This window comes from Uranotaenia lowii, chromosome 2 (assembly GCF_029784155.1).
Source record: "Uranotaenia lowii strain MFRU-FL chromosome 2, ASM2978415v1, whole genome shotgun sequence".
NCBI lineage: Eukaryota > Metazoa > Arthropoda > Insecta > Diptera > Culicidae > Uranotaenia > Uranotaenia lowii.
In genome coordinates, this window is record NC_073692.1 from 361,769,170 (window position 1) to 361,793,058 (window position 23,889).

General features: G+C 40.0%; 2 protein-coding genes across 5 annotated transcripts in view; one reads left to right on the plus strand and one right to left on the minus strand.

The window, feature by feature from the left end:
* Nucleotides 1-459: 459 nt before the first annotated feature.
* Nucleotides 460-6,712, plus strand: LOC129746432 (uncharacterized). Its single transcript, XM_055740083.1, has 6 exons — nucleotides 460-675; nucleotides 4,661-5,014; nucleotides 5,076-5,306; nucleotides 5,453-5,947; nucleotides 6,016-6,288; nucleotides 6,370-6,712. Exons 1-6 carry the CDS (start codon nucleotides 603-605, stop codon nucleotides 6,564-6,566), a joined length of 1,623 nt encoding a protein of 540 aa, XP_055596058.1. The 5' UTR covers nucleotides 460-602; the 3' UTR covers nucleotides 6,567-6,712.
* A 4,621-nt stretch (nucleotides 6,713-11,333) lies between these two features.
* Nucleotides 11,334-23,889, minus strand: part of LOC129749564 (ral guanine nucleotide dissociation stimulator-like 1) — a 199,102-nt gene continuing 186,546 nt past the window's right edge. For all 4 annotated transcript variants that reach the window (XM_055744582.1, XM_055744581.1, XM_055744580.1 and 1 more), the window contains exon 8: nucleotides 11,334-12,524. In XM_055744582.1, the coding sequence (XP_055600557.1) occupies nucleotides 11,951-12,524 (574 nt within the window). In that variant the 3' untranslated portion in view covers nucleotides 11,334-11,950. The remainder of the gene's footprint in view (nucleotides 12,525-23,889) is intronic.

The following is a 23,889-nucleotide window of genomic DNA, read 5'->3' on the forward strand; positions in this document are numbered from 1 at the left end:
CTATATGAATCTATCGATACGAAGATTCGCTTATTTTCGTTGGTGAAGTGGGGCTGTATTCCATTTCACTTCATTGCTGTTAATGAGTCATTCATGGGCTCGACTACATGTTCTTGATAAGACAAAGTAAGGTAGTGACACTTTTTCCTAGGGAAAATTTCGAAAATCATTGGTTAGATTCAATAACAAATGAATCTTTTTAAAAGTGCAATCATTAGAATATTATTTTAAGAAAAAAAATCCACAACATGGACTCATAATCTGTCTTAAAGCTGATGAAAACTGTCCGTTTATTCACAATTATCAACAATTAGGGAGACACCCTTGTCATTGTCATACAACGCATATCAACGGAATAACACCAGGCCACGGCTTTCGGTTCATAAAGACTTTCTACTATCGACAATCCATCCCACAACACTTAGCATATATAGATCCTATAAAAGGCACTCCCGCGACTTGAAGCCTCTTCACATCGCGAATTTAATCGAATCCGGGCGGTCGACGGGAAAGTGAAAAGTGCGACAATTAATTTTCTAGTTAGGTTCCAGTTATCTTTAGAGATCTCCTCCAAGCCCAAGTTCGTCCAAAATCGCAACAATATGGCCAAAAGCTGCTGCTACTGGATTTTGGCAGCCATCGTGGGAGTTATCGCTTTTTCCGGCACCGAAGCCTGTTAGTGGAATTTATTTTTAATATAAATTAAATATCATACTACAGATTTTTTTATAAAAAAAAGTGACAAGAAAACTGTGAAGTAAAAAAACTATTTGATAAATATTAAAATAGAAGAATTGATTCCAATGAACGGAAGTGAACATTGGAAATGAAAATCCTGAAATAAGTGCAAAAAAAACTCAAAGAAAAAAAAGTGGAAAAATTTACCAAATCTTATCAAAACTGAAAAACAATTTCAAAATCCGATGTCATTATTCAAAAATAAAATACACAATCATATTTCAAAATCCGGGTTCACTTTCAGTATTTAGATTCAGTATTCAGTTTCAGAATTCAGATTCAGAATTCAGATTCAGAATTCAGATTCAGAATTCAGATTCAGAATTCAGATTCAGAATTCAGATTCAGAATTCAGATTCAGAATTCAGATTCAGAATTCAGATTCAGAATTCAGATTCAGAATTCAGATTCAGAATTCAGATTCAGAATTCAGATTCAGAATTCAGATTCAGAATTCAGATTCAGAATTCAGATTCAGAATTCAGATTCAGAATTCAGATTCAGAATTCAGATTCAGAATTCAGATTCAGAATTCAGATTCAGAATTCAGATTCAGAATTCAGATTCAGAATTCAGATTCAGAATTCAGATTCAGAATTCAGATTCAGAATTCAGATTCAGAATTCAGATTCAGAATTCAGATTCAGAATTCAGATTCAGAATTCAGATTCAGAATTCAGATTCAGAATTCAGATTCAGAATTCAGATTCAGAATTCAGATTCAGAATTCAGATTCAGAATTCAGATTCAGAATTCAGATTCAGAATTCAGATTCAGAATTCAGATTCAGAATTCAGATTCAGAATTCAGATTCAGAATTCAGATTCAGAATTCAGATTCAGAATTCAGATTCAGAATTCAGATTCAGAATTCAGATTCAGAATTCAGATTCAGAATTCAGATTCAGAATTCAGATTCAGAATTCAGATTCAGAATTCAGATTCAGAATTCAGATTCAGAATTCAGATTCAGAATTCAGATTCAGAATTCAGATTCAGAATTCAGATTCAGAATTCAGATTCAGAATTCAGATTCAGAATTCAGATTCAGAATTCAGATTCAGAATTCAGATTCAGAATTCAGATTCAGAATTCAGATTCAGAATTCAGATTCAGAATTCAGATTCAGAATTCAGATTCAGAATTCAGATTCAGAATTCAGATTCAGAATTCAGATTCAGAATTCAGATTCAGAATTCAGATTCAGAATTCAGATTCAGAATTCAGATTCAGAATTCAGATTCAGAATTCAGATTCAGAATTCAGATTCAGAATTCAGATTCAGAATTCAGATTCAGAATTCAGATTGAGAATTCAGATTCTGAGTTCAGATTCAGAATTCAGATTCAGAATTCAGATTCAGAATTCAGATTCAGAATTCAGATTCAGAATTCAGATTCAGAATTCAGATTCAGAATTCAGATTCAGAATTCAGATTCAGAATTCAGATTCAGAATTCAGATTCAGAATTCAGATTCAGAATTCAGATTCAGAATTCAGATTCAGAATTCAGATTCAGAATTCAGATTCAGAATTCAGATTCAGAATTCAGATTCAGAATTCAGATTCAGAATTCAGATTCAGAATTCAGATTCAGAATTCAGATTCAGAATTCAGATTCAGAATTCAGATTCAGAATTCAGATTCAGAATTCAGATTCAGAATTCAGATTCAGAATTCAGATTCAGAATTCAGATTCAGAATTCAGATTCAGAATTCAGATTCAGAATTCAGATTCAGAATTCAGATTCAGAATTCAGATTCAGAATTCAGAATTCAGATTCAGAATTCAGATTCAGAATTCAGATTCAGAATTCAGATTCAGAATTCAGATTCAGAATTCAGATTCAGAATTCAGATTCAGAATTCAGATTCAGAATTCAGATTCAGAATTCAGATTCAGAATTCAGATTCAGAATTCAGATTCAGAATTCAGATTCAGAATTCAGATTCAGAATTCAGATTCAGAATTCAGATTCAGAATTCAGATTCAGAATTCAGATTCAGAATTCAGATTCAGAATTCAGATTCAGAATTCAGATTCAGAATTCAGATTCAGAATTCAGATTCAGAATTCAGATTCAGAATTCAGATTCAGAATTCAGATTCAGAATTCAGATTCAGAATTCAGATTCAGAATTCAGATTCAGAATTCAGATTCAGAATTCAGATTCAGAATTCAGATTCAGAATTCAGATTCAGAATTCAGATTCAGAATTCAGATTCAGAATTCAGATTCAGAATTCAGATTCAGAATTCAGATTCAGAATTCAGATTCAGAATTCAGATTCAGAATTCAGATTCAGAATTCAGATTCAGAATTCAGATTCAGAATTCAGATTCAGAATTCAGATTCAGAATTCAGATTCAGAATTCAGATTCAGAATTCAGATTCAGAATTCAGATTCAGAATTCAGATTCAGAATTCAGATTCAGAATTCAGATTCAGAATTCAGATTCAGAATTCAGATTCAGAATTCAGATTCAGAATTCAGATTCAGAATTCAGATTCAGAATTCAGATTCAGAATTCAGATTCAGAATTCAGATTCAGAATTCAGATTCAGAATTCAAATTCAGAATTGAGATTCAGAATTCAGATTCAGAATTCAGATTCAGAATTCAGATTCAGAATTCAGATTTAGAATTCAGATTCAGAATTCAGATTCAGAATTCAGATTCAGAATTCAGATTCAGAATTCAGATTCAGAATTCAGATTCAGAATTCAGATTCAGAATTCAGATTCAGAATTCAGATTCAGAATTCAGATTCAGAATTCAGATTCAGAATTCAGATTCAGAATTCAGATTCAGAATTCAGATTCAGAATTCAGATTCAGAATTCAGATTCAGAATTCAGATTCAGAATTCAGATTCAGAATTCAGATTCAGAATTCAGATTCAGAATTCAGATTCAGAATTCAGATTCAGAATTCAGATTCAGAATTCAGATTCAGAATTCAGATTCAGAATTCAGATTCAGAATTCAGATTCAGAATTCAGATTCAGAATTCAGATTCAGAATTCAGATTCAGAATTCAGATTCAGAATTCAGATTCAGAATTCAGATTCAGAATTCAGATTCAGAATTCAGATTCAGAATTCAGATTCAGAATTCAGATTCAGAATTCAGATTCAGAATTCAGATTCTAAGGTGATTTTTTCGGCTTTCAGTCAGTTCAAATAGCAAAAACGGCTATTTATTTAACGTTCCAACGTTTCAATCCATATAGGATCGTCATCAGGGACTGTAAAATTTATTGTGTGTAAACAAAATTTCAAAAAGTCTTCACAAAATAAACCGATTCTTACGATAATCCAGAAAATAGGAGGAAGTACGGATTTTATACAGTAAGTCGAACAGCACTTCAAAAACACTAGATTCACAAATTAATCACAAAATATTGTAACAGACACAAATGACAGCTTTACCCGATCAGCCGAATCAAACCTGACAAGAAATACGACACATTTTAGGTAAGAATCGGTCAATTTTGTGAAGACTTTTTGAAATTTTGTTTACACACAATAAATTTTACAGTCCCTGATGACGATCCTATATGGATTGAAACGTTGGAACGTTAAATAAATATTCTTTTTTGCTATTTGAACTGACTGAAAGCCGAAAAAATCGCCGTATTTTTCTACGTTCATCATACTTCTGATGGTATTATCATACTCGTTGAAGCTGATCTGTCCTTGATTGGAAATTTTCAGTATTGAGAACTTCATTGTAATGTGTATTCAATTTTTTAAAAAGAATTTCAAATCTCTGGACATTTTTCTTCAAAACAACATTTTAAAGGGTCTTTGTTGTAACATTAGAAATGTAGTGCTACCGTTTTTTTTAGTATTTTTTTATTATGAGTAAATCACAGAATTACCTTCGCTGAAAATTTGCAACTTTTTTTTTTAATTTTCCAGCGAAATGTTACGAATGTAAGGCTCTAGACTGCGAAGAAAATAAATCAGTGGACTGCACTCCTACCACAGAAGCAGACAAGTGCTTCAGCATCAATCGAGACACGTTCATCGAGCGAGGATGCTTGAAGACACTTACAGTCGAAGGGGATAAGACCAAATGTTCGACTGAAACCGACCTAAGCTGTGTCACTTGCGATGGAGATAATTGCAACAATCAGAAATGGCGAAAGTGTTACTCTTGTTCCGGTAATGCCGAAGATTGTACCAAGGAACAGTCCGGAGACACCGGTTTGAAGTTGTGTGGAAAATATGTTGCCACAGATCAATGTTTCTCGAAGGTTGACACCGATTCTGGTATGCTGTCCCATGGAAAAATAACTTTGGAAAACTACTAAATACTTATTGTTGGTTACAGTTCAGCGAGGATGCCATTCGGATTTGACCGAAGCCGAACAAACAGCTTGTGCCGCTAACAAACTATGTGAAACTTGCTCGGACGATTCGTGCAATAAACTCTCGAAGGCTACCCTGGAATCGTTTCCCAAATGTAAACAGTGCATTGCGCCAACTGCCGGTTGTGAGGACGGAACTATTGCGGCCACCGAATGTGGAACCCATGTTGACAGTTGCTACGTTCGATTGAACGGTGAGTATCTACTTGAAACGGAAAGTGTTAAAATTGAATCAGAAGGTTTATTTATGGAACCACTGTTTTCAGTGAGCAATTCACAACTGAATATCGTGTTTATATTTTCGTGTTCTTTGATTGTTCTACCTTCCGTTTCATCATAGGTGACAAAGTTGAACGAGGCTGTGTTTCCAAACTGGCTGCAGCGGACGCCGAAAAGTGTGTGACCGGAGATGTCGCAACCACCTGCCTCAAGTGCTCCGGAGACGACTGCAACACCCAGAAGTGGCTCAAGTGCTTCAAGTGCGTCGATACCGATGCCAACTGCGCCGCAGAACAAACTAGCACCGCTGGATTCTGCAGCCTATTCAAGGTGGGCAACAAGTGCTACGAGCGGCTAGTCAATGCGAAAATCCAACGTGGCTGCCAAACCGATCTGGCTGGAACGGAAGAAGCGTGCAGTGGAAACCAGGAATGTCGGACCTGCTCTACTGATGCGTGCAACAAGGAAACGGCCGAAAGCCTTAAGACGACCGATCGATGCCTGCAGTGCAGTTCGCTTGCCGGATCGGCTGCGGACAAATGTCTTCTGGGAACCGAATCGAACCAGCCCTGCGCTAAGGCCTCGGATGGCGAGTGCTACAGTAGAATTGGTACAGGTAAGTCGTGAGCCGTCTTTGACTCGAAAATGATGCCCCAAACTCACTTCTACATCATTCACCCCCAGATGGACTGGTCAATCGAGGTTGTACAAGCGCGCTAACGGCCGACGAGGTCACCAAATGTACCGGAACCCTGTGCAATGTTTGCAAAGCCCCCTCCGTAGGAACGACCTGTAACACTGGGCTGTTTCCGGCAAGCCGACTCAAGTGTTACCGTTGCAAATCGACTGCAGCGGACGGAAAATGCCAAGAAGCTCTCACCGGGGAATCGTTCTCTGAAGTCTGCCCCAAGTACAAGGAAACAGACGGATGCTACTCCCGAAACAGCGGCGACTTTTGTAATGCATACTTTCAGTTTTAGTTTTCCAAAAACAAATCCTTAACTGAGACATATTGTTTTTCAAATTTTATCCTTTCAGTGGAACGAGGCTGCCTGTCAGATCTGACCGAGGAACCGTGCAAGGGCCTAACGGAAAAGCAATGCGCTACCTGTGAAAAGGAAAACTGCAACAGTATTTCGAAAAAGGTTCTCAATGGAGCCGGACAGCTGGCAGCGCTGAGTGCCGTTGCCATGGTGGCAGTGTCCTTCCTAGTCACACTGGTAACGAAGGTCTGAATTTGAGATTGCTTGAAGCTTCACTACGAGGATAGGGACTGGTATTAGTTTAATTCACAAAGCAAATAATTGGCTGTTAATATAATGAGGAACTCACGAAAGATAAGGGAAATTTATCTTTGTCAATAAAAAAATAAAACAATGTCGATGGGTTCAGATTTTTTTAAACTTTAATATCATGGTGAATATTATCCGCATTACCGAAAATTTCTTCAGATGCCTTAGCTTTTGATCCCATCCTGTAGCTACTTACCCTAAAACAAAACGTTGAGTAGGAGGTCATTATTGCGGCAGTACTTTGGTGACCTATATTCTAGACGTATCAAGAGCAGCTTCATCCATCGAGTCGTAGTTGGATCGGCAGTTGCTTTGCATGTACTCACAACACGATAAAAGCTCGTTTGCGGAAATCTTTGAAGAACGCTCCTAACTCCTAACCCTGACAGTATTCCCCAACAATCCTTTTCCTAAGAGATCCACCACGGAAATGTTAAGAACTTCTGCCCAAAGTATGCAATTGCAAGGTAGTGATTTCAGCCCTCCAGATTTTGTCTGAGTTTCCAAAGTTTTTTGAACTTCCATCAGACTTTTTTCAAGTGTCCAGTGTACGGTATTTAAATAGCGCCTTTGACTGCGAATTTCTGTTTGCCTTACTTAGATACCTGTATTAGTTTAAGTCGTGAAGGTCAAATTTACACTCCAGGGAATGTAACGGATAATAATTTCAGGGACTGATAAGGGTTAATAACGTTATTCATTTTTGGTTTCATAACTCATTTTTGAATGATAACAATGAGGGTGAAATAAACTCAGCTAATACATCTTATATGACTTTGTTATTAAGTTAGATAGTAAGAACAAATAACAGCAGAATGCTGTATTTGAACTTCTTATTTTTACTTCAATTTTACATGTTTATTAGCATTTTAAACTGAAATTCAAGTTTTGTTTTTATAATAATTATATTCAAGTTAGAAAATATTTTAAAATATACCAAAAATCATTATAGGAAACCTTTCATTCCCCAAAACTTCGATGCAACATGCGAATTTGTTGCTTAACGGAACAAAATCAGAGGTAAAATTTCATAAATATTACAAAATGGTTACAATGTTAAAAAGAAAGATAGGAAAGTTAGATTGCCAGTGGAAGTCATACGCTTCTGAAGTGTGTACTGGAAAACTAATCCTTACAGTCGAAACATTGACTGCATTTGAAACACAATGTAGTACTTGAAGGCACCACGTCAAATTTGAACTTATCACTCTAAATAACTTCAGTTCTTTAGTAAATTTGAATGGCTATCTGAATGTGCGCGTTTAGGGTCATATTGGCCCGAACAACTTTTAAAGGTAACGACAAAGTCAACAATAAAAATGTATGCCTTAAATTACTGATTTTGCAATAGAAAACTGTACATTGTTCTAAATCAAGGTGTTTTTGAGAGTAAAAAATCTTATTTTTTTGTGATTTTATCCAAAATTTCTGTGATGGACTGCTGTGTTGCTATTTCTTTTAATATCTTCAAAATGTCATAATAAATTGGGTCTATTTTATATTTTAGTTCGGGAAAATCAGTTTACATTAAAAATCTTATCATACTTTTCTAACTTAAAGAAAGAAATCTAAATTTCTTATCTGTTGATAGAACAGCTTGAAATTGAAAGGCGAGTTGAGAGGACAGTCTGAATATATCGATAAGATTTAAAGCGAGTTGAGAGGACAGTTGGAATACAATGGCGAGTTGAGAAAACTGCCTGAAAATATCGATCAAAATTCAAGCGAGTTGGGAGGACAGTTTGGAATACAATGGCGAGTTGAGAGGACAGCCTGAAATATCGATCAAAATTCAAGCGAGTTGAGAGGACAGCTTGGAATACAAAGGTGAGTTGAGAGAACAGCCTGAAATATCGATCAAAATTCAAGCGAGTTTAGAGAACAGCTTGGAATACAAAGGCGAGTTGAGAAAACTGCTTGAAAAATCGATCAAAATTCAAGCGAGTTGAGAGGACGGCTTGGAATACAAAGGCGAGTTGAGAGGACAGCCCGAAATATCGACCAAAATTCAAGCGAGTTGAGAGGACAGCTTGGAATTTAAAGGCGAGTAGAGCGGACAGCCTGAAATATCGATCAAAATTCAAGCTAGTTGAGTAGACAGCTTGAAATACAAAGGCGAGTTGAGAGGACAGCCTGAAAAATCGATATAAATTCAAAATAGTTGAGAGGACAGCTTGAAATTCAAAGGCGAGTTGAGAGGACCGCCTGAAATATCGATTAAAAATCAAGCGAGTTGAGAGGCCAGCTTGGATTTCAATGGCGAGTTGAGAGGACTGCCTGAAAATATCGATCAAAATTCAAGCGAGTTTAGGGGACAGTCTGAAATATCGATTAAAATTCAAGCGAGTTGGGAGGCCAGCTTGGATTTCTTAGGCGAGTTGAGAGGACAGCCTGAAATATCGATTAAAATTCAAGCGAATTGAGAGGACAGCTTGGAATACAAAGGCGAGTTGAGCGGAAAGCCTGAAAAATCGATCAAAATTCAAGCGAGTTGAGAGGCCAGCTTGGAAAACAAAGGCGAGTGTAGAGGACAGTCTGAAATATCGATCAAAATTCAAGCGAGTTGAGAGGACAGCTTGGAATACAAAGGTGAGTTGAGACAACAACCTGAAATATCGATCAAAATTCAAGCTAGTTGAGAAGACAGCTTGAAAAACAAAGGTGAGTTGAGAGGACAGCCTAAAGAATCGATTAAAATTTAAGCGAGTTGAGAGGACAGCTTGGATTTCTAAGGCGAGTTGAGAGGACAGCCTGAAAAATCGATCAAAATTCAAGCGAGTTGAGAGGACACCTTGGAATACAAAGGCGAGTTGAGAGGACTGCCTGAAAATATCGATCATAGTTCAAGCGAGTTGAGAGGACAGCTTGAAATATAAAGGCAAGTTGAGAGGACAGTCTGAAATATTGATCAAAATTCAAGCGAGTTGAGAGGACAGCTTGAAATATAAAGGCGAGTTGAGAGGACAGCCTGAAATATTGATCAAAATTCAAGCAAGTTGAGAGGACAGCTTGGAATACATAGGTGAGTTGAGAGGACAGCCTGAACGTACCGAAATGAATTCAAGCGAGTTTAGAGGACAGCTTGGAATACAAAGGCGAGTTGAGAAAACTGCCTGAAAATATCGATCGGAATTCAAGCAAGTCGGGAGGACAGCTTGGAATACAAAGGCGAATTGAGAGGACTGCCTGAAAATATCGATCGAAATTCAAGCGAGTTGAGAGGAGAGCTTGTAATACAAAGGCGAGTTGAGAGGACTGCCTGGAATATTGATCAAAATTCAAGCGAGTTGAGAGGACAGCTTGAAATACAAAGGCAAGTTGAGAGGACAGTCTGAAATATTGATCAAAATTCAAGCGAGTTGAGAGGACAGCTTGAAATATAAAGGCAAGTTGAGAGGACAGCCTGAAATATTGATCAAAATTCAAGCAAGTTGAGAGGACAGCTTGGAATTTAAAGGCGAGTTGAGAGGACAGCCTGAACGTACCGAAATGAATTCAAGCGAGTTGAGAGGACAGCTTGGAATTCAAAGGCGAGTTGAGAAAACTGCCTGAAAATATCGATCGGAATTCAAGCAAGTCGGGAGGACAGCTTGGAATACAAAGGCGAATTGAGAGGACTGCCTGAAAATATCGATCGAAATTCAAGCGAGTTGAGAGGACAGCTTGGAATACAAAGGCGAGTTGAGAGGACTGCCTGAAAATATCGATCATAATTCAAGCGAGTTGAGAGGACAGCTTGAAATACAAAGGCAAGTTGAGAGGACAGTCTGAAATATTGATCAAAATTCAAGCGAGTTGAGAGGACAGCTTGAAATATAAAGGCGAGTTGAGAGGACAGCCTGAAATATTGATCAAAATTCAAGCAAGTTGAGAGGACAGCTTGGAATACATAGGCGAGTTGAGAGGACAGCCTGAACGTACCGAAATGAATTCAAGCGAGTTTAGAGGACAGCTTGGAATTCAAAGGCGAGTTGAGAGGACAGCCTAAAATATCGATCAAAATTCAAGCGAGTTGAGAGAACAGCCTAAAATATTGATCAAAATTCAAGCGAGTTGAGTGGACAGCTTGGAATACAAAGGCGAGTTGAGGGGATAGCCTGAAATTTCGCTCGAAATTCAAGCAAGTTGAGAGGACAGCTTGTAATACAAAGGTGAGTTGAGAGAACAGCCCGAAATATCGATCAAAATTCAAGCTATTTGAGAGGACAGCTTGGAATTGAAAGGCAAGTTGGGAGGGCAGCTTCAGCGTACCGATAGGAATTCCGAGCGAGTTAAAGGAAAACTCGAAATTTAATGGTGAGTTGAACGAATAGCCTAAACGCATATTCGAAGTTAAAATCAAGCTGGTTCCATCCATGAAGCGTTTCGAGAGAACAGCGTTAGTTTCATATAGGTAAAATGAGTGACCCAGGATCAACTAGAGGTGAAGTCTTTCTTGGATATGACGATCAAGCGAGACTTTGCAAAAAGCGTCATCAAATTTTTACAATCAGAATACGATGAGACGGTTCTACAATGTTTATGTATGATCGGTAGGTATATCCCCATAAGCAAACGTTCGCACCATCCTCCACCAGATAGTACTATACTCGTAAAACGGATCATCTAACCATTAGTTTCAGGTTCAAATGGAATGTTCGGATGGAATAATCGAAAAGTGGCACCCAGTTTATATTGTTAAATTCAAAAGGGAAAAACATTTCCGTTTTTTTTTTATTGAAAGGATCAATACTATAGATTTAGTCTATACGGTTTCATTTATATCTGTTCCACCAAACCATTTGCAGTTGAAAAGTAGTTGTTTGGTTCACTCTACGATGAATGTGTGTATGTTTATTAGTGTGTGTGGTGAGGGTTCGTGTAAGCTCTTGTTAAGGTTTATTTGTTTTCTAAATATTTTTGATATTCTATATCGCGTTCACCAATATCAAGTAGCAACCTTATTTTTTCCTTTTTACGTTATTGTTTAGATTTGTAATCTACCTACAGTCTGTACAGTTATAATTCATTTACAGAGCGATTATCGTTCCTTAAAAGGGTATCTCATAATCGGTTGTTTAAAACTTATCGACTCTTTTATTTCACATTGCTTAAAATTTTCTACAAGTTAAAAAATCTTTTTCTGTGTATAATTGGAAAATGGTTACTTATTTGTCTCTAGACTTACTTGCTCGAATGGGTCCGATTGCTAGTTGATATACTTTTCAGTTAAATATCATTACTTTTGAGTGTATGTTACAGAGATTTCACGGTTAAATTTAAACAAATAAATAGGAGTGTGTACAAAATTGTGATTAAAAACAAACCAAGTTTGTTCTTCCACAGCTCTATCGACCATTTTCGCCGTCTTTTTTGGGTCTCAGAATGAAATTCAAATTGTAAGCCGTGTTGACGGCATAATACACATTGGCATTGTTCGGCAGCAGCAGTTCCTTATCCGGGAGAACCTGGGACAAGGTGTACCGATCCGGATCTCCTTCCAGGCCCAGCTTGAGCATGGCGTTCCGGATGACCTGCGGAGTTCGCTCGTTGTTTCCGAGCATAATACTTTTGTAAAGGACAATTCCATCCAGCTCGACCTGCTCCGTTTCGTAGGTCACCTTGATGATGTAAAAGTCCGGTGAATTTTTCTTCAGGGGACTATCGTCCTTGAGCTGCCCATTGATGATCGGCGTATCCTGGCCGTTTTGAGACTTGCTAGCCGAATTGGGGGCGCTGTTGTTGTGGGCCCTATTGGATTGGGGTGTCCGAATGAGGCCCCCATTCTGCAAGTGGTTCGACTTCTGACTGCTCGAGGTGGTCGATTCCATCGACAGAGACGAAACGCTGCTGGCGGCCGACAGGATGGATGCATTCGGTGGGGTCACGTCCCGGTCCAGGGAGTTGTTGCGGGAACTATAACTGTGGAAAATAAAAAATCTCGCATTAGTTTGGAAGTATTACTGCTATCCGCTAAACATAAAATCGAAGATTTGCTCTTCAGCTTTCAAAATGATATGAGGCTCTTCGAGCCAAAGGAGAATAAGTTAAGTGCGGCAGACTGATTTTCCACCGGCTTGACAGCACTGAAAAGGCTTCAGTTTTCTTGCAACACTGCCAAAAACGTAAACATTCGCATGACTTCTTGTTGATGTACCTACAGCTGTGACGCAGATTGTGAAGTTGATTTTCGGTTTGTGAATATTTTAAAATAAAAATGAAGTGCTTCTTTCCGTTTTGCTTGAATCGGTCCACGCGACATTTCAAAAACATTAGTTTTTTTTCCGATTTCCCATCGATGGAAATCTTCGCCAAACATGGCTTGAGTTTTGCGGACTTCCGAAGGATTTTGATGTAACCCAAACAACTCGTCTGTGTAGCGTAAGTTTTATATCAATAAAAATTTATTAACTACAGATGAACCATTTTAACATTTGCAGTTCATTTTCACCATGACGACCTTTATTTTGCGTCGGCTAACGGAAAAGTATTAAAAACAACCGGTGCCGTTTCCATTTACAAATTTGTGGTGCAAGTGGCGGATATGGCCGCCGATCAAGAGATTGCTACTGGTGACTCACTGGAAGTGGTTAATTTGTCTAGTCTGGATGATTCAGGGTACGTTCAAAATCAACGTGCTACGGAACCGGATGGTGGTCATTTTGATGAAGCAGACGCTACAGAAGCCAGCTTCCGGAACGCTGCTGAGACGGATGACCGCAACGCCGACATTGCTGAACCGGATTCCACCTAGGGTGATATAGAACTTACTGCCAATCCGGAAGAGATTATGTCGCTCGACGCTGACATTGCTTAACCGGATTCTACCTGGGGCGACATAGAACCTACTGCCGATCCGGAAGAGGCACGAGCTGGAGCCAACGTCAATGAATCCAAGCCAACTGCAAAATCTGTCAAGAAACTCTTGAGGTATGTAGTGAGCATATTTTTTTTTTTTTTTATAAATTTATAGACGCATTTAACCTAACAAAGTAGGTCTTTCGCGTCTTTACTTTATTATTTAAAACGAACAAAACAAACGGAATACATACAAATGCTTTAAACTATCTTAGCCTACTACAAATATTTACAAAAATTTAAACATATCGATGTCTTTTAAGAACTGGATTAATTTGTCTTCTTGTTGTTTTTCGTTCTTCAGGATGATGCCAACAGTATTACCAAGTTTGAAAAATTGTCTCTTTTGAAATAGCATGGTACACTCTAAGAGGATATGGTTAACAGTAAGATGGGTTAAACAATAAGAACAGATAGGAGGGACAGAATAGGGAGTTAGAAGATATTCATGAGTTAGACGACAGTGGCCGATTCTAAGTCTTGACAAAACCTTTTGCTCATAATAATCTTTTCGGTCAATCCATTTCCAAACATTATTTTTAATTTTGTGAAGTTTTTGTGCAGGATTAGTAGAACTCCATTCTTCTTGCCAAGCATGCCATATTTTCGTTTTAATAAGTAGCTTTCCATCCGAACCAGTAATTTCTTTTTTGAAGATTCTTTTCGATCTACCCTCGTTAGCAAGGTAGTCGGCTTTCTCGTTTCCAAGGATACCAGTATGCCCTGGAATCCACACTAGGCTTACCATTCTTTGTTCTAGATTAAACTCGACGGATTGCACCCATGAATTTCGTGATTTTCCAGACTCAATTGCTCTTAAGCAGCTTGCACTATCAGAAAAAATGACACACTTTTTGTTTTTAGGCGATTTTTTGATGGCCATAAGAATTGCCATAGTTTCAGCAGCAAACACAGAACAAGTATCCTGTAACCTTTCACTTTTAGTGATTTTTTCGGAGAAAATACCAAAACCTGTTGTACCATTTGCTTTCGAACCATCAGTGAATATTTTCACACAGTCTGGGTAAACATTTCTAACTAATTCATTGTAAACTGATAGGACTTTATTAGAATTATCTCCTGCACGAACTTGACGGGCAATGGACCAGTCAACTAAAGGTTTTTTATAATCTCATCTATGTGGTCCCCATCTGATCAAAGGTGAAATTTTAGGAAAACTGCATGACGTTATTGCTTCAAAAGATGTGGTAACTCTTTTAATAAGGACAAGATCTTCTAATGTTCTTCCCATTTCAAGCATTCTTATAGCAATTCTAGCTTCAGTTAATACTACTAGATAACCGAAAGGAAGTTGACCAGCTTCACATAGCATAGATTTGGTAGGACTTGTGCAAAAAGCTCCTGATGCTAATCGCATAGCTTTATTATACACTGGTTCTAATATAGGTAGTACATGTTCTCTTTTCCTACCAGCTACACCTATGCCATACAATAATCGGGGAACAACAATACTTTTAACGATCTTTATTAGCGTTTCTCTGGAGCCTCTTACTTTAGAACCAATCATTTTTAAAACATTTATCATATTAGAAGCAGACTCCCGTCTTTCTTTGGCATGCTTCATAAAATTCATTTTTTTATCAAAAGTCACACCCAGGATTTTGAGTGTTTTGACTGTTGGAATGGTAAGATCACCTACAGTAATCTCTGGAACATGTCCGCGATGACGACGATTGTGACACATATGCAACAGTTGGCATTTTTCTATCGCAACACGAAAACCGACAGATGTAAGCCAGTTTATTGCCTTTTCGGCGGCATGCTGAATTTTGGTTCTAAGCGGTCTTCTCTGTTTCCCATACGCTACCAGCAGAATATCATCAGCATAAGTGATGATTTGGACATTTGTCGGGATAGTTTCAAAAATAGGATTCATTGCAATAAGGAATAGTGTTACCGAAAGTACTGATCCCTGAGGAATGCCTTGGGCTGCGGTTCGCAAAGATGAGTAATTAGAACCGATACGTACTTTAAAAGTTCGGTTAATTAAAAAGTTCTCTAAGAACACTAATATTCTCCCTGAGAAATTCATTTTTATGAGTGTGGAGATAACTGCTTCCCTATTCAGAGTATCATATGCTTTGGATATATCCATAGATAGCATCTCGAGGTGTTGATTTTCTCTTATCGGCTTATCAAAAAATTCTTCAAATTCAGCGAAATAAACATCAGTACCAAGTCCTGCTCTAAATGCATACTGTCGAGGATCAAGTAGTTTTCTATCTTCCAATTCATTAACCAAACGTCTGTTAATAATTCTTTCTAAAACTTTTCCTAAACAACTTATCAATGAAATTGGACGATAATCATCTGGACTTCCACTTTTCTTATTTTTTTTGTGAATTGGAACAATAATAGATTCTTTCCAATTGTTTGGTATTTTGCCACATTCCCATACCGCGTTGTAAGTTTTTAGTAAGCATAGTCTTCCAGACAAAGGCAGGTTTTTCAAAAGAGGATAACCAATATCATCGCTCCCTGTGCTTTTACTAGAACATTTATTAAGAGCCCAGTCTAATTCATCAAGGGTAAGGTTCTGGTTATATTCTAACTCAGTGTTGGAGGTAAGAGGCATGATAGGCATCACAAGATGAATATCAGAGGAGCTACTAATTTTTTCGAAATGATCTGCTAAAGTTTCAGCTACCTTAATAGGATCGGTTGTAAGAGTGTTTCCAATTTTTATGAAATGTTGGGGTTTTCTATATCGACCTTGAAGTGCAGCAATTCTATTCCAAATAGTAGAAGGATCTGTACTAGGGTTCAATTCCTCAACAAAATTAGTCCAGCTTCGATATTTAGCTTCTTTTACTATTTTTCTTGTTTTGTTACGATTTTCTCGAAATACAGTAAGGGCTTTTTGAAAATCAGGATTATTTGGGCTAAGCCGACGCAGTGACCTGAGGGCTTTACGTCGAGATTTAAAAGCAGCAGCTACTTCAGCATTCCACCACGGAACATATTTTTTGCCTAATCGACCACTGGATTTAGGAATACTAGAGAAAGCGGCCTCATGAATTAGATTCAAAAACATTTCAGGAGAGTACATTTCGTTTACATTAAGAGAAGTATTCAGAAAATCTTGATATTTAACCCAGTCAGCTTTATCAAATAACCATTTAGGTAAACATTGATAGGGGGGGACAGTTATTAATAGGAAACAATAGTAAAGGAAAGTGATCACTACCACACAAGTCGTTTTCTACACACCATTTACTACTACCTGGAGTAGCGGATGTCAACGTTAGATCAACAGCTGATTCGCTACCGTTGGCTAGGCTAAAAAAAGTCATGGAATCATCATTTAGGATATTCAGGTTAAATTCATCAATAATACTTATCATAATTTTCCCACGTGGATCGGTGGAAAATCCGCCCCAAAGCTCAGAATGAGCATTCATGTCACCCATCAAAGTAAATGGCTTCGGCAGTTGCTTTATTAATACTTGCAAGTCAGTTTTAAGACAATCATTATCACGAGATGGCGGAATGTAAATTGACACAAAAGTATGATTTCTGGGGAAACTTATTGTCAGAGCAATAGCTTGCAAGGTCGTGTTAAGAGGAACATAGGGGAACATGCCCTATTATGCGCCACCTAAGCGAATCGCTCGTTTTCTATGTATTCCACGTACAAATTGTGTTAAAAATGGGTGTAATTGTTGAAGAAAACTGTTTTCTACAAATTCCTATGATTTTTCATTACTCAAATTGCTATAGTTTCTTCAAAAACATGATTTTTAAAAACCATATTCAAAGCCACAGAACAAAACTGTGTTGCGAATACGCGCCGCTGTGTATTCAATACGCGCCTAGCAGCCGAACATACCCGAGAGCAGCCGAAGACCGAAAACACACCAATACTTACAGACACTTTGACTGAAAAGAAAATCAAAATGGACTAATAATAATTTAACAAAAAATGAAAAATAGATTTTTTGGGCTGAATTAACGCTCAAAATATGGTTTTAGACTTTTTGTTCATTTTCAATTAAAATTGGCCTTTTTGAAAAATTAATGCTATTTTCAGCCTACTACGATTGGCGCGTTATAAAGAGCGCATGGACCGTGATAGAGCATACCCATGAAAAGCATACCTTAGCGAGTTCAGTATGATTTTTTAGCATAAAATCATAATTTAGATTCTCCTCTATCGATGTGTCAGAAAATATTGTCTTACTCGTTTTTCTCTGCTTGGTGACACCTTACTAAAAGTGTTTTAAAATTTAGATCGAAATGAAGAAAAACCTAAATTGTGAAATTATCACGACACAGTGGCATTTTAAGAGAAAATTTATACTTGCCATGACCAATCACAGCATTTAAAACAAATTGGTAATATTTTGCAGGCTTAAAATGTGTCAGATTCTTCAAAACAATAGTGGCGCGTATTAGCCACATGGGGCGTTATATGAACTTTTCCCCTATACATAGGGGAAATCTCGTTTAGCAGCTATTGCTACTCCACCCCATCCTGTTAATTGCGTGGGAGGTTTACAAAACAAATCATAATTGGGATCAAAAGTACGACAATTCGGTTGACACAATGTTTCTTGAAGACAGATTACATTAGGGTTAAATCGTTTTACTAGGAGTTGAAGCTCTGATTGGCGAGCTCTATAACCTCTAAGGTTCCACTGTAGAGCTATTGCGTTAGTTGATTCATGAGATATGTTATGATTGTTAATTATACATGTAGAGGAGATATTATGACTGATAGCCATAAGAAGAGAAGAGAAGAAAAAAAAATGTGGGAACCTTAAACCTCAGTAGAGAAAATCAGAACAAATATCGAGAGACCATGCTACTCCATCATTTGATTTAGAGAATCGTTGAGATTGAGACAATTTTTTCCTTCTTTTTGGTACACTTGTTTCTTCAAGGGGGGTGAACTGCAGCCGTTACGATTGTTCTGCTCGGGAAGAGGACTTTTCTGGCGTTTATTACCTTTGTTATCTTCGGTGTAAGCAATGTTGATAGCACGTTCGTTCGATGGCAATACCTGGATCTCGGTGTCTGGATCTTGGAAGATGGTTGGAGTGGCAGCAAGTTGACAAGGCTCTCGATCTTTTTTCAAGGTTGCGACTTCGTTGATCAGCTTTTCGAGCAGAGCTCTCAGCTTGAAGATTTCCTGTTCTTTCTCCGCAAGCTTTTCGGTGAGTTCCAAAACGGCTGGGGTTCTCTGGAGATTCAAACGTGACTGGACAGAACTCATTTCCTGGCTACGTGAGAGTTGGTATCTTTTTCTCGCTTCCTCGTACGAGACGTCATTATCAATTTTGATTTTGACTATTGCCATCTCTTCTGATTTCCGGTTGCATAGTCTTGACCTAGAGCTATGGGCGCCATTGCAATTCGTACAATGGGGCTCAGCTCGACACGGCACATCTGTGATTTCATGCTCCTTGGAGCACTCCGGGCATATTGGAGAGTTTTTGCAGAATTTTCTCCCATGACCAAATTGATGACACTGACCGCATTGGAAGGGACTTGGGTAATAGGGGCGGGTTTTGATCCTCAAAAAACCGAAGGTGATAGTTTCTGGAACCGTGGTGCCCTGCAGGGTGAGCAACATCGTGGAAGTTGGGAGAAGCTTAGATTTATTTTTCGGATCCTTTTTAAGAAAACGTTTAACTTCAATCACTCGTTGAGATTTTAAATCTTGCAACAACTCTTCGTCACTAATTTGGAGACCATACTGGCAACTAATTATGCATTTACGGATGTTAAGCGTATCGTGATAACATATCGTAATAGCAGATCCATCTATGAACTGTTTAAGTTCCAGCAGTTTTTCGATTTGACGAGTTTGGCGCACTTTTAAAACATACCGGGTGCCTTTCGCTTCAGGACGAGCATCTTCGATCTGTCCAACTGCTAGCTCGATCGACTTTTTGATAATAAATGGATTATCAGGTAGAACACAACTCTCACCAGACGCTTTCATTACTAGTACCGACAGTTCTCCATTGATCGGATCCATCCATGCTGGTAATTTACGACCAGCAAAACTACTGTCAACGGTTTTTACGGCGTTGGCAGAATTATTCCAAGATCGTCTCAAACTAGATTCGGGCTCAGAGGTGGAAGAACCTTCCCCTGCCCTGTGAGATTGGCCAGCGGCCATCTCACGGTCGTGACCAGCCGAAGCCAATCACTAGCCTTTTCCCTTTCTAACAGCTTAACAGCGAAGGCTTAAGGTACCACTGTTAAGTATGATTTCACAAAAGATTTATAAGTCACTCACTAGGTCACTAGTCACTCAAATTGGGTATAACCACGTTTTATTAATCTCGTGGTAATAAAAGTCTTATTTGCACTTTGGCAGTTTTTAACTAAATTGTCCGGTCATGTGAAACACCAATTGTAAAAAAAAAAACTATCTTCAACTTCCCAGCCGTAACAATAAGCGCGTTCGCTCGACTATTTGTTAACAAAACCCGATGTCCCGTGAGTACGAATCGAAGGTAGCCCAGAAAACACAACTGTTCTCGTTGAAAGTTGAGAGCGAACTGGTAGTGAGCATATGGGAATTCTTTATTATATCGGACGGAATGTATTGGATGCGTGTAGTCTACACCCTTTTTTCACAGTGCTTTGCAATCCATATCTGTCGTAATCAACAAGTTGTGAAACGAGAATAAGGCTTTGGAAACCCAAATCGAACGAATGGTTCACCGCGTGAATAAGCGTCCAGAAGTTAAAACCGGACTGCAGCGCATGTTCAACGACGATCAAATAAAAGTAGCCACCGTACCGATGAGATTGCCAGACCCGAAAAGTGGTCCACGAAAACTATCGTAAATGCAATAAAAACAAAATTTGCTTGCGGCTCACGGGGTTATGAGCACCAAAGAAAAATATTTCCACTACCACTCAAAGAACGATTCGTTCGCGCCTAAAAAGCGTTCATTTCGATGCAGGCATTTTGGATGAAGTGTTTGACCTTCTAGAATCATCGTGGCAAATATGGGCTGGTAAACGGTGGATAATGTGCAACACGAGACCCCATAGTGGTCATATCACCTCTTATTCACAACTCCTATCTCTACCTCCCCGCGGTGCCGGCTGGGGTGCGAGTAACCTAAGCGGAGATCGGGTACCCAACCCCGGTGGATGCTTTGGTCGCATGCAGACTGAGAAGGTGGCCGCACGCGTCTGTTCCCCAGGTCAGGGGCGGCGTGCAACAACAACCGAGCGTCTGTTCTCCAGGTCAGGGGCGGCTCAAACAGCGTCTGTCTTGCAGCAAGCGGCTGAATTTATGAAATGCAGCTCCCGCCAGCTAAGTCCAAGATGGCAGCCCCATCGCGGGATAGGGACTTTAGGCTAACAACCTACTGCTCCTGATACCTTATATTGTTACAGAAACTGAGAGAAGAAATAACCGAACTGGAACTTTGGCAACGACTTTTAGCATGAAAACACGGACTAGAATTGGAACTTGGAATGTTTTGACCCTTGCCCAGCCAGGAAAGCTGGCTCAACTTGCTAGAGAAGCTAGCCGCCTCAAGCTAGAGATATTGGGACTGAGCGAAGTCCGTTGGCCTAACACTGGAGAACACAAGACACAGTCCGGGCAAGTACTGCTTTACTCTGGCATACGAGGAGAACATGCTACTCGGGAACGAGGAGTTGGTTTCCTGTTAAGCCCGCAGGCCCATGCGGCCCTCATAAGATGGGAACCGATAAACGAAAGAATAATCGTAGCCAGATTCAGAACACGGGTTAGAAACCTTACAATGGTCCAGTGTTATGCGCCAACTGACGTTGCCGATTTGCAGGAGAAAGAGCAGTTTTACAGTCAATTGAACAGCGTGGTTGAGAGAATTCCGAAGGGTGACATTCAAATCCACTTAGGCGACTTCAACGCAAAGATTGGCTCCGATAATCAGGACTTTGAGCGCATCATGGGGCGCCATGGTCTAGGACAGATGAGCGAAAACGGAGAGCTGTTTGTAGAATTTTGTGGCAACAACAACATGGTGATCGGTGGATCGCTCTTCCCCCATCGACCAGCACATAAGGTCACTTGGGTATCCCGAGATGGCCGAACAGAAAATCAAATTGACCACATCTGCATCAGTCGAAAATGGAGAAGGAGCCTTCTTGATGTCCGCAACAAACGAAGCGCAGACATTGCATCCGACCATCACCTCGTCCTTGGCGAGATACGACTAAGGGTTGCGCGTGTCCAACGGCGCGAGGAGAAAGTCGGGTGTCGATACGACGTCCGCCGGTTGGAGAATCCAGAGGTGAAAAGGGCATACGTTGAACAGCTAGAATCCCGAGCCTCGGAACTGCCGACAGACGGAACAGTCGAAGAACAGTGGTGTGGAATCAAGAATGCCTTTATCACGACGAGCCATGGTACTCTCGGTAAAGTTTGTGGAAGACGAAGTGAATGGATGTCGGATGAAACCTGGAGGATGATCGATGATCGGAGAAAGGCGAAAGTCGGAATTGAGCAGGCATGTACCGGGTCAGCCAAAGCAGCCGCCCGCTTACGATATGCGGAGCTGGAAAAGGCAGTTAAACGAGCTTGTAGACGAGACAAGAGAGCCTGGACAAACTCCCTAGCCGAAGAGGGAGAAAGAGCCGCCGCCATTGGAGATATCCGATTATTATATGATATTTCTCGCCGCCTTAGTGGTGCAAGGACTAATGCAAGAATGCCGCTGAAAAACCGAGCAGGTCAGCTGCTGACAGATCGAACAGATCAGCTCAAGCGTTGGACTGAGCATTTTGATCAACTTTTCCGAGTTACAAATAGCAATGGCCAACAGAACCCGCAGCTCGAGGCGCCCACAGTAAGTCGCATTAATGGCGTCAACTCGGAAGCGCCCACGCTGGCTGAAATAGAAGCGGCAATCAAGGACATGAAATCCAACAAAGCGCCTGGAATCGATTGCATTCCTGCTGAAATGCTCAAAGCCGACCCTGCCTTGTCAGCACAAATGTTGCACCGTCTTTTCGCTGATATTTGGGATACTGCAACATTCCCGGCCGACTGGATGCAGGGTATCCTCGTAAAGGTCCCAAAGAAAGGAGACCTAACAGAGTGCGGTAACTGGCGTGGCATAACTTTGATCTGTACAACCCTTAAAGTACTCTGCAAAGTGATCCTGAACAGGATCCAGGAGAAAATCGACGCTACACTCCGACGGCAACAAGCTGGATTCCGATCCGGACGATCATGTGTGGACCACATCACAACGCTACGAATAATACTGGAACAAATCAACGAATTCCAGGACTCTCTTCTGCTGGTGTTCGTTGATTTCGAAAAAGCATTTGACCGACTGAACCACGAAAACATCTGGGCTGCTCTTAGACGACGAGGGGTCCCAGAGAAACTAGTCCATCTCATCGAAGCACAGTACGAGGCATTTTCGTGCAAGGTCTTACACGACGGTGTCTTGTCCGAACCAATCCCGGTAACTGCTGGAGTGAGACAAGGATGTATTTTGTCACCGCTGCTTTTTCTCATCGTAATGGATGAGATCTTGACTGGATCGATTGACTGTAGACCAAACCGAGGATTGCCGTGGAATCCTTCAACCATGGAGCAACTGAACGACCTTGACCTGGCAGACGATATTGTTTTGCTCGCCCAAACACAACAAGACATGCAGAGCAAACTCGACGACCTCACCGAAAGCTCCAAGGCAGCAGGTCTCAAAATCAATGTCGGAAAGACCAAGTCGATGGAAATCAATACAGAAAATCGTTCCAATTTCGTGGTAGCTGGACAACAGGTTGAGACAGTGGAGTGCTTCCAGTATCTTGGTAGCCAGATTACGCCTGATGGTGGTACCAAGAAGGACATCGAAACCCGGATCAGAAAAGCCCGATTTGCGTTTGCGAGTCTCCGAAACATCTGGCGGTCACGCCAGATCTCTCTACGAACTAAGATCCGAATCTTCAACTCAAACGTCAAATCCGTATTGCTGTACGGGTGTGAGACTTGGTGCACATATGCGGTGACGACGCGAAAACTGCAAGTTTTTGTGAATCGGTGCCTGCGGAACATCATCCGCGCTTGGTGGCCTGGCAACTGGATCTCAAACGTTGAACTTCATCGCCGGTGTCATCAAAAGGCGCTAGAAATCGAGATTCGGGAACGTAAGTGGAGATGGATTGGGCACACGCTGCGAAGAGATGAAAACGAGATTTGCAGAGAGGCGCTTGACTGGAATCCAGATGGGCATCGAAGAAGAGGCAGGCCCAAAAGCTCGTGGCGGCGAAGTCTAGCCGCTGAAATCCGCACAGTTGACGAGAACCTTGGCTGGCAGCAAGTGAAGACGCTGGCTCCGGATCGCCAGCAGTGGAGATCTTTTATCTCAGCCCTATGCGCCGGTCAATCGGCGCTGGACCCTTAGGTAGGTAGGTAGGTAAATATGCCAGATGA